Raw genomic sequence first — 14777 nt, forward strand, 5'->3', positions numbered from 1 at the left:
GTAAACTGTCTCACTCTCTCCGGAAACTCCACATAGCTACTGTAGCTGCAGGTTGTTCAACCCCCCATTTGTGAATTTGTCTAAACTCATTTGTCTAAACCAAGGATAGTCAAACTGCGGCCCTCCAGATGTCCATGGACTACAATTCCAATGAGCCACTGCCAGCTAATGCTGGCAGGGGCTCATGGGAATTGTAGTCCATGGACATCTGGAGGGCTGCTGTTTGACTACCCCTGGTCTAAACTATCCATTGAAATGAATCATGTGTCCGTGTGTGTAGGGGGGACTGGATTAATATGAACACTCAGAATTAAACACCACGTGCGTTAAACACTAGAAGCAGCATGGGTGTGTACAAGTGCACTTCTTCAGACAAAAATGCACACATGAATAAAACTCCATTGGTTTTAAAGGTGCCCCTGGACTCAAAACTTTGTTCTGCTGCTTCAGACCAACATGGCCAGCCACCTAAGTCTAGCTTTCATTCAGCTTATTTGTCCTCTCCTGTTTGTAAGATCTGGCCTGTGGCAATTTTTCTGATTTTGGATACTGCAAACGCCAGCTAGTTTGACAAAGTCTTGACGAGATTTCTGGCTTGAGGAGGCCATGGCTGAAGTAGCTGATGGAAACCCACTTTTCTGGATTTTTTGCCCCTACCATTTTCGGCTGCTGTCCTTATATTTTTGTTGCAATGTGATAAGTGAATTTTGAAAAACTTTCTCAAACTTTTTTAATAAAAAGAGGGGAGGGGACATTCTCCCCTGTCCCTCCTTCCCCAATGGAATTTGCATCCCTGTGGTTGTAGAGGACAGATCTGGCCAACAGCACGATCCCAGAATCAAATCTAGTTCCTTCTGGAATTGTTATTGAGAAAAGTTCTGTTTCCTTTGGTGTAGAGAACACTGGAGACATATTACGAAAAAAGAGAAAAGTTTATTTACAAATGTACAAGTTGGACAGACGGCAAGGAGGACCAAGGGCCATGATCCGGTCCCAGAACTGCTTTTGATCCCTGAAATCAGACTCTAGAACTGTTTTTCATTCTCACACAACTTAAACACAAGTTTTTTTAACTCTCTTCTCTTTTGCACAGACCGAGAAACCCGGTTTTATATAACCGCCCTCCCCCCATTTGTTTGTGGGTTGGTTTGGCATTAGAACAGCATTCTAAATTCTTTGACCAGAGAATATTGGGCCCATTTATGAAGGAAACAGTTGGTTTTCACCATCAAATAAGCATGCTATACAAGAATCTGGGCAAAGATAGAATTATTTTAGTGGTTTATTATAATACATTGTTCATATTATAAAGTTCAAGGCTTGAATCCCACTAAGATAAAAATATTTTGGCAGTATAGTACCAGTTGTTCAATCAATCAACCTTTATTTTACGGTCATTCAGACCAAAATTCAAATGCACTTGTAATTAAAAATGGAAGCAGTTTAGTACCAGTTATTTTATTTTATTTATATCCCGCCCCTCCCCGGAGGCTCAGGGTGGTCAGAACACAAAATACAGTATAGAGTACAGACTTAAAATCCCCTAATAAAATACCCATTAAATAAAGCTAAAATCTCATTGACCACAATTCAAGACGTAATGCGATGCAAAAATCACAAAAATCCCCAAGGTTCACAGCTTGGTTCTTGGTGTTGTTATATTTGTTCTTGGTGTTGTTACATTTCTAGTTGCTAGCAATGCTTGAAATACTTTGTTTGAAGAAGAAAGCTGGCAACGAGAATTGCAGCCTGATGAAGATTATTTGTTAAAACAGTCTTTTTATCCAGAATTCTGTCTTTGAACTTTTAAATTTTGAATGCCCTTCTTTATCAACAGTTACAACACCCAAGTGTTATGCCACAGAAACACTGAGGAGACAATTGTCCAACTGAAATCATGGAACGTGCAGTTTGGGGAATGCCGTCTGGAGAATCTCCTGAAATCTCCAGGAATTTCCCAAGTCAGAATTGGCAACCCCAGTCCCAAGGTCAGGTCTTCCATGGGGCTATCAAGGTTTTAGAAGATGTACACATGGCGAAATTGATTTCCTTTCTCATCTCATTCTTGCTCTGTTAAACAAGTTCTTTATCTCCAACAGGGAAAAAGGAACAAAAGGAGGAAATTCTCTTCCTTTATTCATTCACCCTCTTTGCCAACGAACAGTCAGTTCATGCAGTAGCCTCTTTAGTTAATAGTCATATTCTTTGTTCTTTTAAAAATATTTAATAAGTCTCTGGCTAGCTTGGGAGAGCTAGCCAAAAACCAACCAAACAGGAAAAGGCTTTGGCTGAATTATTGAATGTACTAACCAAAATTGCATGTAATTATAGCCTTGTTTATTGGTTAACAAGATTTTTACCCCACCTTTCTAACCTTCATAAGACCACCAAGGTGGCCAACATAGTGAAACATATAAATTAAAACCTCATCGTAAAAGCTACTGAAACCAACCAACCCCATCATTAAAAACACATCAAAACCAGAATTTAAAAGTACACAAGATTTAAAAAAAAAACATCCATTAAAACTTTGGAGAGGATGGAGGGGCCGAACGAAACAAATATTCTTCACAGCAGCAAAAGAGGACAAGTGAATCTCCCTGGGCAGAGGGTTCCAGAGCTTTGGGGCCACCACTGAGATGGCCTCCCTGAGTTGGCCCTGGCCTAATCTCAGAAGGGGGGGACACAGGAAGTGAGGCCTCTGAAGATCAGTGGTCAGCAGTCATTTGGATACATCGGTCCTGAACCATATAAGACAGTTACACAAGCAGACCAGAGGGATTTGAATCTTATTTTCAGGGTTCCCAACAAGATTATTGAGAGTTCCTCAATGGGAAATTTAGTAAAGATAAGATGACCAGATTGTTCCACTTTTGGAGGGACATCTAGGGGCATATGGCAAATTGTACTTTTTGAAAAAAAATTGCCCTGCTGTAGATCCCCCTTGTGTTTCAGCAAAAAATGAAAATTTTTGTTGCTACATATAGACCAAATTTTAATCAAGATCCACCCCCCCCCCCCGGTCAATGGTGTCCTGCTTTACCAATGTTAAGATCTGGTCACCTTAGATTAGACCTCAGTTTCTATATCAGCTATTGCTTCACGAAACTATCACAAGTCCCCATGGTTAGTGCCAGAGCTGTCACTGATGACGAGGGACACATCGCTCACCTCCACAACCATGCATTTTTAAAATTGAACATTTCTGTTTGTTTTATTTAATCTATTGGATATGCACTGCTTTGTAGTAGCACAAACAAAAGCAACATCAAAACATGAGCAATGTTGCACACTTTCCCCGCACCAATACACCGTTATTTCAGAAATCCTGCCTGGAAATCTTGGTTTAGAACCCTGATATGTTTGTACAGATCTTCCCCGTGGTTGTAAAGCCTAGGTGACTTCAGTCAAAACACGGAATAAAGAGGTGCTGCTATTATTCAGCTTCTCAGCACACACACAAACACACAATCTGTTCTGGTCGACACTTTCTTAGCTGCCCATGATGGCATCATATATATATCATTTGCCAAATGTTCTCTCCTGTGTTGAAAAACATCGTGGCGTTGGCTGGGAAATGTAGATTTTCCTCCAGAGTCTTCTTTCTCTTGTCAGGCGAGCTTCATTTCTTTTTCTTCATAATCGCCTGTTGGGAAAGCGAAAAATAACAAACTGGTTTGTGATTGGTTTCCTGCAGCTGTGCTGTGTTAGTTTTTAGTGAGTGAGGATAAGAACATAAGACCAGCGGTCCATGTAGTCCAGCATCCAGTGGCCAACCAGTTCCTCTGGAGGGCCAACAAGAGGCATAGAGGCTGAGGCCTTCATATGAACATCAGAAGAGCCCTGCTGGGTCAGACCAGGGGTCCATCTAGTCTGGCATCCTGTCTCACTCAGTGGCCAACCAGTTCCTCTGGAGGGCCAACAACAGGGCAGAGAGGCCAAGGCCTTCATATGAACATCAGAAGAGCCCTGCTGGGTCAGACCAGGGGTCCATCTAGTCTGGCATCCTGTCTCACTCAGTGGCCAACCAGTTCCTCTGGAGGGCCAACAACAGGGCAGAGAGGCCAAGGCCTTCATATGAACATCAGAAGAGCCCTGCTGGGTCAGACCAGGGGTCCACCTAGTCCAGTATCCTGTCTCACTCAGTGGCCAACCAGTTCCTCTGGAGGGCCAACAACAGGGCAGAAAGGCCAAGGTCTTCATAAGAACATCAGAAGAGCCCTGCTGGGTCAGACCAGGGGTCCACCTAGTCCAGTATCCTGTCTCACTCAGTGGCCAACCAGTTCCTCTGGAGGGCCAACTGCAGGACATCGAAGCTTGAGGCTCAGAGGTTGAGGAGATCCAACCTCCCACCCAGCTGAGGGCATCTCATACCAGCCTTAATAAAATTTCTCACCTCTTTTATTCTCCTGCCTTGTTCAAAGATAACACTTAAGCATTTCTTTTTCCCATTGGCTTTCAATGTGACTCTGTAAGGTAAAAAGAAAAAAGTCTGCATAAGTGGAAGCAGGATTACTCTGTACAACTACTGCGAGTACTCAAGTTTTAAGAATTCGTGTAAGTTGTTGGTGATCTCTGAACAGGAGAATATTACTGATTTGAAAGCATCTGGCTAGAAGATATGGCTGCAGGAGAAAGGGTGCTGATGTCTCCCATTGCCTCACCAGGGTTGGGGGGTGACGCTCTCAGTTTGAGACAAAACTCTATGGTCTGAGGCTGATTTTTTACCATATAACTTTCCCTGATGCCTCCAACGTCACGTCTGGGTAACTAGAGCGCACCGGACACATTTCGGGCAAGGGAGCTCCCAAAGAGCACTCCCATCCTTTGCCGACGATTTCTTTGGTTGTGGGGCTGTGTTCTGGTAGTTTCTCTCCTGATGTTTTGCCTGGACCGTTTATGCACTAGGAATTTCACTGCCCCAGCTCCCGTGCAGGAGCACAAATCCTGGCCGGATGAGGTGCACCAGGCCAAATGCTCCCCTGTGTGGGTGCAGGAAGAGGTGGGGCAACCTGCCTTGACTAAAACTCCAGCCTGCAGCCTGGCATGAAACCTACAGTGCATAAATGGTCCTGCAGGCGAAACATCAGGAGCAAAAACTAGCAGAACACAGCCCGAGAGAATGACAAACACCAATGGCTACTGTCTTTCATAATACATTACATTACATATGGCCAGTTCAGATAGCCTCTGAGGAACATCAGCTACGAAACGGACTTAAACCTAGATGTGCATCGTCTGCTTGTCTACAGATTACTCATTTATCTATAGTTTATCACAGAAGATTTCTGCAGCGTCATACGGTTAAGACTTTTGCTTGCTTGTCCTTAATTTAGGTTTCAGGGGTGATCTCAGCTGTCGCAATAGCCTTATCGTTCCTCCAGCTAATGTGTATGGCCAAAGGTCCCGTAAATGTTATTCATTACAAAACACAGAAGCCATTATTCACAGTGATTCTTTGTTTCTTGTTATCTATGCGGTGGCTTTCTGATTTTAGGAAGAGGTGGATTCTAGTATTCAGTGCTAGCTTCACCAGAGATTCAGGCTTGTCAGGGATCAACCCAGAAGCGACAAAACCAACAGGCAAAAAGTGGTATCTACTTGAAATTCATTAAAGGCAGTCCTGGGTCATTTAAATGTTTTTGCAACCAGAGCAGGGTCCCAGGTATACAATCCTGCTTTCTGTTTCTTCTTCTGTGGTTACAATTATGGTGTTAATATTAATTTATCAGTATTAATTTCAATTACATGGGTAAAGTATATCCCATTGGCTCTTCAGTAAAGGGGTCACTTTTTCAACCCAGCACTGCTTCACACTTTCTTTGGTGCACCTGAGAAGGTAAAAGGCATGGGAGAGGTCCTAATGAGCACACACACCCTTTCCTGTTATGGGAGCCCCCTAACTTGTCCTCCCTCAAAAAAGCAAGGCCAATGTCAGCAGCAACAGATGTTCTTTTGGCTCTTGGCAATTCTACAGTTGTCAAGTCAAAACAGGACAGAAACGCAAAGAGGTGCAAGAGAAAGATGCAGCTAGAATGGGGGAGAGAGGAGGCTAGCAGCAGGAAGGAGAGACCTGGGCTTATTCCGCACACATTGGATAATGCACTTTCAATGTGCTTTTACATTTTCCTGTGCGGAAACAGGAAAATCCGCTTTTAAAGTGCATTTTCCAACATGTGCAGAATTGGCCCAGATGGAGCTGCTGCAGCAGGAGCATTGAAACGTAAAAGCCACAATAATGTGCCCCGGCTGCTTACATCAGTTCCTCCCGATCACAGCTGGCGCTCGGCCGGTGGTATTGTACTTCGGCAACGCGGGAAATGTGGATGGAGGGTATGGCTGTTTCTCGACAGAGGCAGCGCCCTCTCCTAGAGGTTGGCAATCCTGCAAGAAAAAGTACATTAAGGAGCCACACCTGGGAAAGTGGTGGAATCGCAGGTGGATGCTTTTTTCCTAGTTGAAACCCCCCACCCCCTCCCAGTATGAATTGTCTTGCATTTACTCATCTTAAAACAGAGCTTGTTATTATTTTAAAAGCGTTTGCCCTGCTGTAGATCCACCTTGTGTTTCAGCAAGAAAGGCAGATTGTAATGAAAGTATCTGATTTATTTATGTAAGAACATCACAAGAGTCTGGCTGGACCAGAGGTCCATCTAGTCCAGCATCCTGTCTCACATTGGGGCCGACCAGTTCCTCTGGAGGACCAACAACAGGGCATGGAGACCAAGGCCTTCGTAAGAACATCAGAAGAGCCCTGCTGGATCAGACCAGGGGTCCATCTAGTCCAGCCTCCTGTCTCACACAGGGGCCAACCAGTTCCTCTGGAGGGCCAGCAACATGGCAGAGAAGCTGAGGCCATCTTAAGAACATCAGAAGAGCCCTGCTGGATCAGGCCAGTGGTCCATCTAGTCCAGCCTCCTGTCTCACACAGTGGCCAACCAGTTCCTCTGGAAGGCCAACAACAGGGCAGAGAGGCCGAGGCCTTCATAAGAACATCGGAAGAGCCCTGCTGGATCAGACCAAAGGTCCATCTAGTCCAGCATCCTGTCTCCCACAGGGGCCAGATGAAAAACAAAAAGGGAACAAAAACCCAACCCGAGAAAACAAGTCAGGAAACTAAAGGTTGGGTGGCAAATGTATATTAAAATGACAATGGGATGACTATAGCCAAACATGTTTCAACTCAGAGCATCTTCAACAGTGGTCCAATAACCAGGGGTAGTCAACCTGTGGTCCTCCAGATGTCCATGGATTACAATTCCCATGAACCCCTGCCAGCAAATGCTGGCAGGGGCTCGTGGGAACTGTAGTCCATGAACATCTGGAGGACCACAGGTTGACTACCCATGCAATAAGCTACCTGCACTCAGATAATTATGCAGCATTACAATGAGACCTCGCTGGCGACATAAGAATCATGAAATGTGGGCTCTCCCAACAATATGTAGTAATTATTTCGGACATGGAGCTCGTAAAATAAGCTTCTTTAAAAGATAACCAGATGGTGTTACCTTGGACAGTAACGGCACCCAGAAGAAGGACGGCTACCGTGAGAGTCGCAGTAACGGCTTGCTTGCTCATTTTGGCTTCGGCGAAGGATCTCCGGCTTCCAGTTTGTTGTTGGAGGAGGAAAAGCAGGGAGCAGAGAGGCTGTTCTGTGACTTGGTATTTATTGGCTCACTTCACCCACGACTGCTTCTTGGGGAATTTCCAGTTTGATTCACTTTCATTTCAAGGGAAGCATTACTCCTTTCCCTGCCTAGTTTGACGGAACAGCGTTGTTTAAAAACATTCCATACAGTCCCTAAAACACAGAGTATTCCTCATAATTCCTTCTCATTCTGTGTTCCAGTGAGGTTAAGCATCGAGGACAAGGGATGGAAAAGTGGGGGAAGACACAAGCTGACTCTGTTTGACCAAACACATTCAAGAGCCAATTTATTTTTTTTCCGTTTCTCTGCTACGGCTTCCACTGGAGATAAGAGACCCAGCTTGGTGTCGTGGTTAAAAGCAGCGGCCTCTAATCTGGAGAATGAAGTTTGATTCCCGTTCCTCCTCCATGTGCAGACAACTGGGTGACCTTGGGCCAGTCCCAGTTCTCTCAGAGCTCTCTCAGCCTCATCTCCCTCACAGGGTGTCTGTGGTGGGGAGAGAAAAGGGAAGGCAAATGTAAGCCACTTTGAGACTCCTTCAAGTAGAGAAAAGGGGCATATAAGAACCAACTCTTCTTCTTCTTCTTCAGTAATCTCAGGGCTCTCTCAGCCTCACCACTCTCACAGGGGGTCTGTTGTGGGGAGAGGAAAGGTGACTGGAAGGTGAGGCTGAGAGAGCCCAGATATTACTGAAGAAGAAGAGTTGGTTCTTATATGCCGCTTTTCCCTACCCGAAGCAGTCTCAAAGTGGCTTACAGTCGCCTTCCCTTTCCTCCCCTCACAATAGACCCCCTGGGAGGGAGGTGAGGCTCTGTGAGATCAGATCTAACAGGACTGAGACTGGACCAAGGTCACCTAGCTGGTTGCATGTGGAGGAGCAGGGAATCTAACCCAGCTCACCAGATTAGAAGCTGTCACTCTTAACCACAACACCACGCTGGCTTTCTTAATTTATTTTATATAATAATTATAGCATGATTGATAAGTAACGTGGGATATATTCATGGAAGATAAAATCAGAAGCCTATTTTAACATATTTCTTCTTATTCTTCTCTCTCTCTTTTTTCTATTATTGATCTTTTATGTTTTAAAAACTTCTATTACATTTTTTTTAAAAATAGACAGTGCAAACGGTAGCCCTAGATACACCTGTAAACTCCATGTAAACACGACCCTCAAATATGCCTTGGGTCAGCAGGTGCGACCCCACCGGCCACTTCTAGGGTTGCCAGCTCTGGGGTCAGAAATACCTGGAGATTTGAACTCATGCATGTGCAGGAAGCTGTATACTATGCAGTCCAATTATTAAAAGCAGCCATTTCCCTCTTTTTTTAGAAGGAGAGCTGATTTGTGTACCTCACTTTTTACCACCTGATCACCCAGTTGGCTGCATGCGGGGGAGCGAGGAATCGAACCCAGTCCCCCAGATCCAGAGGCCATGCTTTGACCACTACACCACACCACCTCTCAGCTTGCTTTTCAGCTGCCATTGGCTCATTTTGAAAGTGAAGGCACCTCGGGATTTTCTCACGGCCTGACTTTTGTACGGCCACAGGCTTCCTGCTCTTTTTCTCAGATTGGCCTCCGCTTCTGCAATGAAGTCTAGTTTTGACATGTCTCATCACTTCTCCTTGCAAAACCACCTAAGGGATCAAGGGGCATGATCTGTCTGGCAAATGAAATTTTGCCCATGCCCAACAAGCATTCCCAACACACCAGCAATCTTCACCTCCCTCCTTTCCTTTCCTTTCCTTTCCTTTCCTTTCCTTTCCTTTCCTTTCCTTTCCTTTCCTTTCCTTTCCTTTCCTTTCCTTTCCCTTCCCTTCCCATCCCTTCCCTTCCCTTCCCTTCCCTTCCCTTCCCTTCCTTTCCTTTCCCTTCCCTTCCCTTCCCTTCCCTTCCCTTCCTTTCCTTTCCTTTCCTTTCCTTTCCCATCCTTTCCCTTCCCTTCCCTTCCCTTCCCTTCCTTTCCTTTCCTTTCCTTTCCTTTCCTTTCCTTTCCTTTCCTTTCCTTTCCTTTCCTTTCCTTTCCTTTCCCATCCTTTCCCTTCCCTTCCCTTCCCTTCCCTTCCCTTCCCTTCCCTTCCCTTCCCTTCCCTTCCCTTCCCTTCCCTTCCCTTCCCTTCCCTTCCCTTCCTTTCCTTTCGTTGTTGTTGTTAGGTGCAAAGTCGTGTCCGACCCATCGCGACCCCATGGACAATGATCCTCCAGGCCTTCCTGTCCTCTACCATTCCCCGGAGTCCATTTAAGTTTGCACCGACTGCTTCAGGGACTCCATCCAGCCACCTCATTCTCTGTCGTCCCCTTCTTCTTTTGCCCTCGATCGCTCCCAGCATTAGGCTCTTCTCCAGGGAGTCCTTCCTTCTCATGAGGTGGCCAAAGTATTTGAGTTTCATCTTCAGGATCTGGCCTTCTAAGGAGCAGTCAGGGCTGATCTCCTCTAGGACTGACCGGTTTGTTCGCCTTGCAGTCCAAGGGACTCTCAAGAGTCTTCTCCAGCACCAGAGTTCAAAAGCCTCAATTCTTTGACGCTCGGCCTTCCTTATGGTCCAACTTTTGCAGCCATACATTACAACTGGGAATACCATAGCCTTGACTAAACACACTTTTGTTGGCAGGGTGATGTCTCTGCTTTTTAGGATGCTGTCTAGATTTGCCATAGCTTTCCTCCCCAGGAGCAAGCGTCTTTTAATTTCTTTGCTGCAGTCCCCATCTGCAGTGATCTTGGAGCCCAGGAAAATAAAATCTCTCCAGGGGAACTGACCTCTGTAGTCTGGAGATGAGCTGTCATTCCAGAGGATCTCCAGGTCCCACCTGGAGGCTGGCCAGCCTCGCCAGGGCTGACTCTGCTTAGCTTCTCAGATCTGACAAGAACCTGGGCTGTCCAGGCCAGACCACTATACACACCTTATTTATTTAGATTTTAGTTTATTTATATCCAACCTTTCTTTCTCCACCAAAGGAGCCCCTCGCCTCCGTTTGACCCCCACAACTGCCCTGCGAGGTAGGTCAGGCTAAGAGTGTGGCCCTGGCCCGAGATCACCTGGCCAACCTCCCTGGCGCGAAGGTGGGATTCGAACCTGGGTTTCCCAGATCCGAATCCAACCCTCCAACTGCAGCACTGCACTGAGGTTACCCCATTTTTGTGTCCCACAATATCTTTATGTGGTAGAGTAGGGAAGGAGGAACTATAGACCGCCCACGGAGTTCAGGGCTGTAAATCGCTACACCGGAAGATCTCAGACTTTGAAAGCTGAAGTAATTATGAGGTAGCGGGCTTGCTGCCGCTATCATAATGACGGCCGCCTGGCCGGCAAAGGCCTTCGGCAGGGATCCCCCTTTTGAGTTTCTGTTCTTCTTTCAGGATATTTAGAGTTCATTTATTATAAAAAGCCAAAAGTCCCTATTTAGACATTCGGTTGGGTACAGAAAAGAGCAAGCCGGGTTTCTGCCCACTGGCCTTGATTCTGAAAGGTTCAAAGGACAATGTAAGGTTACCAACTCCAGGCTAGGGAATTCCTGGAGGTTTGAGGGGAGGGTGATGCCTGCGGTGAATGGGGCCTGAGGAGAGGAGCGACCTCAGCGGGGTATAAGTTTTAAAATGTGTTGCGAACTGCTCTGGGAGCAGTGGACGTGTGGAGCATAAATCCTGACATTAAATAAATTCTTATGGAGCCATGAAGCTCAAGGGTGAACCACTTGCTTTTAGGGTTGGGGTGAGGATGAAACGAAAGAGAAAAGGTTTGTGAGGCCTTCCCCATTGGGAATATCCTTTGGCAAGCTTCTTCGCCTGGTTCTGATTTGGTTCCTCTTGTGGTTAGACTTGCCACCCTGGTTGCAGGGCTGAGCTTATTCTGACCACATGTGACCTTCTACACACTTCCGAAAGGCACGGATGTCCTGTTCCCTCCTTTTGCAATCTGTGCATCTGAAGTTTCCAAGACTGTGAAATTTCGCAGGCCTTTACATAATCCCCCCAATAACCATCAGATGGCATTACCGTGATGTTCACAGTCTCCTAGTGGCTCAGTCCAGGGAACTGGATGTTGAAATAACAGCGGCACTTTGGTTTGGAAGAAAAGTTCTTTTTTATACCCCACTTTTCACTGCCCAAAGGAGTCTCAAAAGTGGCTTCCAATCGCCTTCCCTTCCTCTCCCCACAACAGTCATCCTGGGAGGTAGGTGAGGTTGAGAGAGCTCAGGTAGAACTGCTGTATGAGAACAGAAATATCAGGGCTGTGACTAGCCCACGGTGACCCAGCTGTCTGCCTGTGGAGGATCGAGGAATCAAACTCAGCTTGCCAGATTAGAAGCCGCTACTCATTTATTTGGGATGGGCTTCTAAGTCATTGCATTCTTCTAAAGCCATCGAATTAGGGATGCCAGCCTCCAGGTGAGGCCTGGGGGTCACCCGGAATTACAGCTCCTCTCCATGCTACAGAGATCATTTCCCTGGGAGAAAATGGTTGCTTCGGAGGGTGGACTCCATGGCATTGTACTCCGTGCGGGTCCCTGGCCTTTCCAGGTGCCATCCCTAAATCTCCAGCAGATTCTCAACCTGGACATGGCCACCGTGCTCCCCCTTTCTTCTCTGGTGGCCAAGGGGGACCTGCCGACACTAGATTGAAGCCAATCTCTAGAACTGCAAATCTCCTGAAAGTAGTGATGCCAGAGATGCCCCTGCTGGCAAGTCCAGGTTGGTAAAGACCTGGCGATTTGGGGTGGGGGCTAAAGCCTGGGGAAGGAGGCGCTTGGGATGCAGAGAGACCTCTGCTGGGTATAATGCTATGCAGCCCACCCTCCAAATCAACCACTCTGTCGCCTGGAGGTGAGCTGGAATTCTAAGACATTTTTATGCCCCACCTGGGGTGACAGTAAGATGGCACATGAAAACAGGGTGGTGATAGAGATCAGGAGCAGATAGGCAAGTCCAAAAGAGAAAGGAAGACCAACCAGTTCCTCTGGAGGGTCAACGCCAGGGCAGACACCTGAACATCAGAAGAGCCCTGCTGGATCAGACCAGTGAAGGTCCATCTAGTCCAGCATCCTGTCTCACCCAGCTGCTGCCCTGTTCCTCTGGATGGCTAAGAGCACAGAGGCTGAGGCCTTCCCCTGATGTTGCCACCCGGCTCTGGGCAGAGGCTGGGTGCCTCTGAGCATAGAGGTTCCCCTGAGTCACTGGGTCTAGTAGCCATTGCTTGATTCACCCTCCATGAATCTACCTCATCCTCTTTGAAAGCTGCTTATTTCTGCGGCTGTCACTACATCCTCCAGGAGCAAATCGCACATTTTAATCACACTTTGTGCAAAGAACTAACGTGCCAACCATGCAAATACAGAGGTGTTTCCATCTGGGGTTCCCCCACCCACCCCCGCCCCCACGTGTGACTCAAGACATGCTGTGGGCCTTCTCCTTTGAACCAGAAAGGAACGGGACCTCTTGGACCCCCAGTTCAAAGAGGGAACTGTTCAGTGGAGGCTGGTGGGGATTTTTCCCTTTACCCGCTGACCCACACTGTAGCATGGCAGTGCAAGCCCACAGGGAAAACGAAAGGGAATGGGGAATTCCAGACAATGGCGACTATTCATGTGGGATGCCAGCCTCCTGGTGGGACCTGGGGAGCTTCCAGAATTACTGCTCATCTCCAGAATACAGAGATCAGTTCCCTTGGAGGAAAAGGAAGCTTTTGAGGCTGACTTTGTGGTATTGTACCCCTGCTGAGGTTTCTATCTCTGGTTTGGTGTAGTGGTTAGGAGTGCGGACTTCTAATCTGGTGATTCTGCACTCCCCACATGCACGGCGCTGATAAAGCTGTTCTGACCGAGCAGTGATATCAGCGCTCTCTCAGCCTCACCTCCCTCATAGGGTGTCTGTTGTGGGGAGAGGAAAGGGAAGGCGACTGTAAGACGCTTTGAGACTCCTTTGGGTAGAGAAAAGTGGCATATAAGTACCAACTCTTCTTCTTCTTCTTCTCCAGACTCCATTCTCAAAACTCCAGGAGTTCCGGATCTGGCAACCCAGAGCCAAGTTGGTGTCGTGGCTAAAAAGCTGCGGTCTCTGCTCTGGAGAACCAGGTTTGATTCCCCACTCCTCCTCCACGCGCAACCAGCTGGGTGACCCAGTTCTCACAGAGCTCTCTCAGCCTCCCTTCCTCACAGGGTATTTGTTGTGAGGAGACATGACAGTGAATATAAGCTGCTTTGAAACTCCTTCATAGGTTGCCATCTCTGGGGCGGCAAATACCTGGAGATTTTGGGGGTGGAGCTGGGAGTAGGCAAGATGTGGGGCGGGGAGGGGCCTTAATGGCATATAATGCTATGGGATTATATAAAGCTATAGAATATCATGCTATGGAATCATCCCTTTGAAGCAGCCATGCTCTCCAGGGGAATTGTTCTCTGTCATCTGGATCCCCAGGCCCCACCTGTGGACTGGGTGATCCCTAAATTAGGGTATACAAACCGACTCTTCTTCTTCAGCTCTGCCCCCCATCTGCCCCCAGCAGCTGGGGGTGGTGGGGGTGGCTGGAAAGCTGACATTCCAGGATTTCAACGGAAACGTCGGATTAATGTTTTCTGAGAACAATGGTGAGGAATGGCATTTGGGACCAGAACCTCACGTTCCAAGTGAGTTTCCTGTCCCGAGAGCCATTTCTCTTTCTTATCAAAATCTCCCCCTTCCAGCTGTCATCACCCCCACCCCTCGTGGGAGAAAAGTCATGATATAATCCGGCTGGGCGGCTGACTTCCGACCGGGGAAACATGCCGCGTGTAGCCCGTTTGCTCCAACTTCTCCAAAATTCCCACTAAATAACACAAATGCAGCAATTTGCAATTTTCAAATGCAGCAGAGTCCTCAACGCCTGTCCGGCGTAGGAGGCCCCTGGCAGGATAAACTGACCTGACTCTGGATCAGCTGCAGATCCCTGGAAACGTAAAGCGTAAAACGCGCCTGTCAGCTGGGGCTTCACCAGCAGCCTCCACCTTCTGTGACTGATGCTGTTATCAGAACCTGGCCCTTCCCCAGACGGGGGATTTTCTCCAGTGCAGGTTCTACTTTCAGTTATGGTTCGGGGCCAACAATAAGAGAACAAACAGCATAAATGGAAACAAAAACCCAGCCT

General features: G+C 47.2%; 1 protein-coding gene and 1 long non-coding RNA gene across 3 annotated transcripts; one reads left to right on the forward strand and one right to left on the reverse strand.

Annotated features, from left to right (window-relative positions):
* Positions 1-1148: 1148 nt before the first annotated feature.
* Positions 1149-1457, forward strand: LOC143819464 (uncharacterized). The gene is made up of 2 exons (XR_013224981.1): positions 1149-1280; positions 1319-1457. It is a non-coding gene; the product is annotated as an uncharacterized LOC143819464 (long non-coding RNA).
* Positions 1458-2513: 1056 nt separating this feature from the next.
* LOC143819463 (C-X-C motif chemokine 11-like) lies at positions 2514-14573 on the reverse strand. Of its 2 annotated transcripts, XM_077301142.1 has the most exons (5): positions 14555-14573; positions 7512-7759; positions 6258-6384; positions 4397-4469; positions 2514-3646 (listed from the first exon to the last, which is right to left on the reverse strand). In XM_077301142.1, exons 2-5 carry the CDS (start codon positions 7579-7581, stop codon positions 3623-3625), a joined length of 294 nt encoding a protein of 97 aa, XP_077157257.1. In that variant the 5' UTR covers positions 7582-7759; positions 14555-14573; the 3' UTR covers positions 2514-3622. The 2 variants fall into 2 exon arrangements, with proteins under 2 accessions (XP_077157257.1, XP_077157258.1); XM_077301143.1 differs by lacking the exon at positions 14555-14573 and having other exon boundaries at positions 7512-7806.
* Positions 14574-14777: the final 204 nt, after the last annotated feature.

The sequence above is a fragment of the Paroedura picta genome, chromosome 10, assembly GCF_049243985.1.
Source record: "Paroedura picta isolate Pp20150507F chromosome 10, Ppicta_v3.0, whole genome shotgun sequence".
Taxonomy (NCBI): domain Eukaryota; kingdom Metazoa; phylum Chordata; class Lepidosauria; order Squamata; family Gekkonidae; genus Paroedura; species Paroedura picta.

Coding starts and splice junctions, on each gene's coding strand:
- LOC143819463 (XM_077301142.1), bottom strand. CDS start 7,581: ATGAGCAAGCAAGCCGTTACTGCGACTCTCACGGTAGCCGTCCTTCTT. Junction 4,470..6,257: donor TGTGATCGGGAGGAACTGAT/GTAAGCAGCCGG, acceptor TTTACCTTACAG/AGTCACATTGAAAGCCAATG. Junction 3,647..4,396: donor AAGGCAGGAGAATAAAAGAG/GTGAGAAATTTT, acceptor CTTTCCCAACAG/GCGATTATGAAGAAAAAGAA.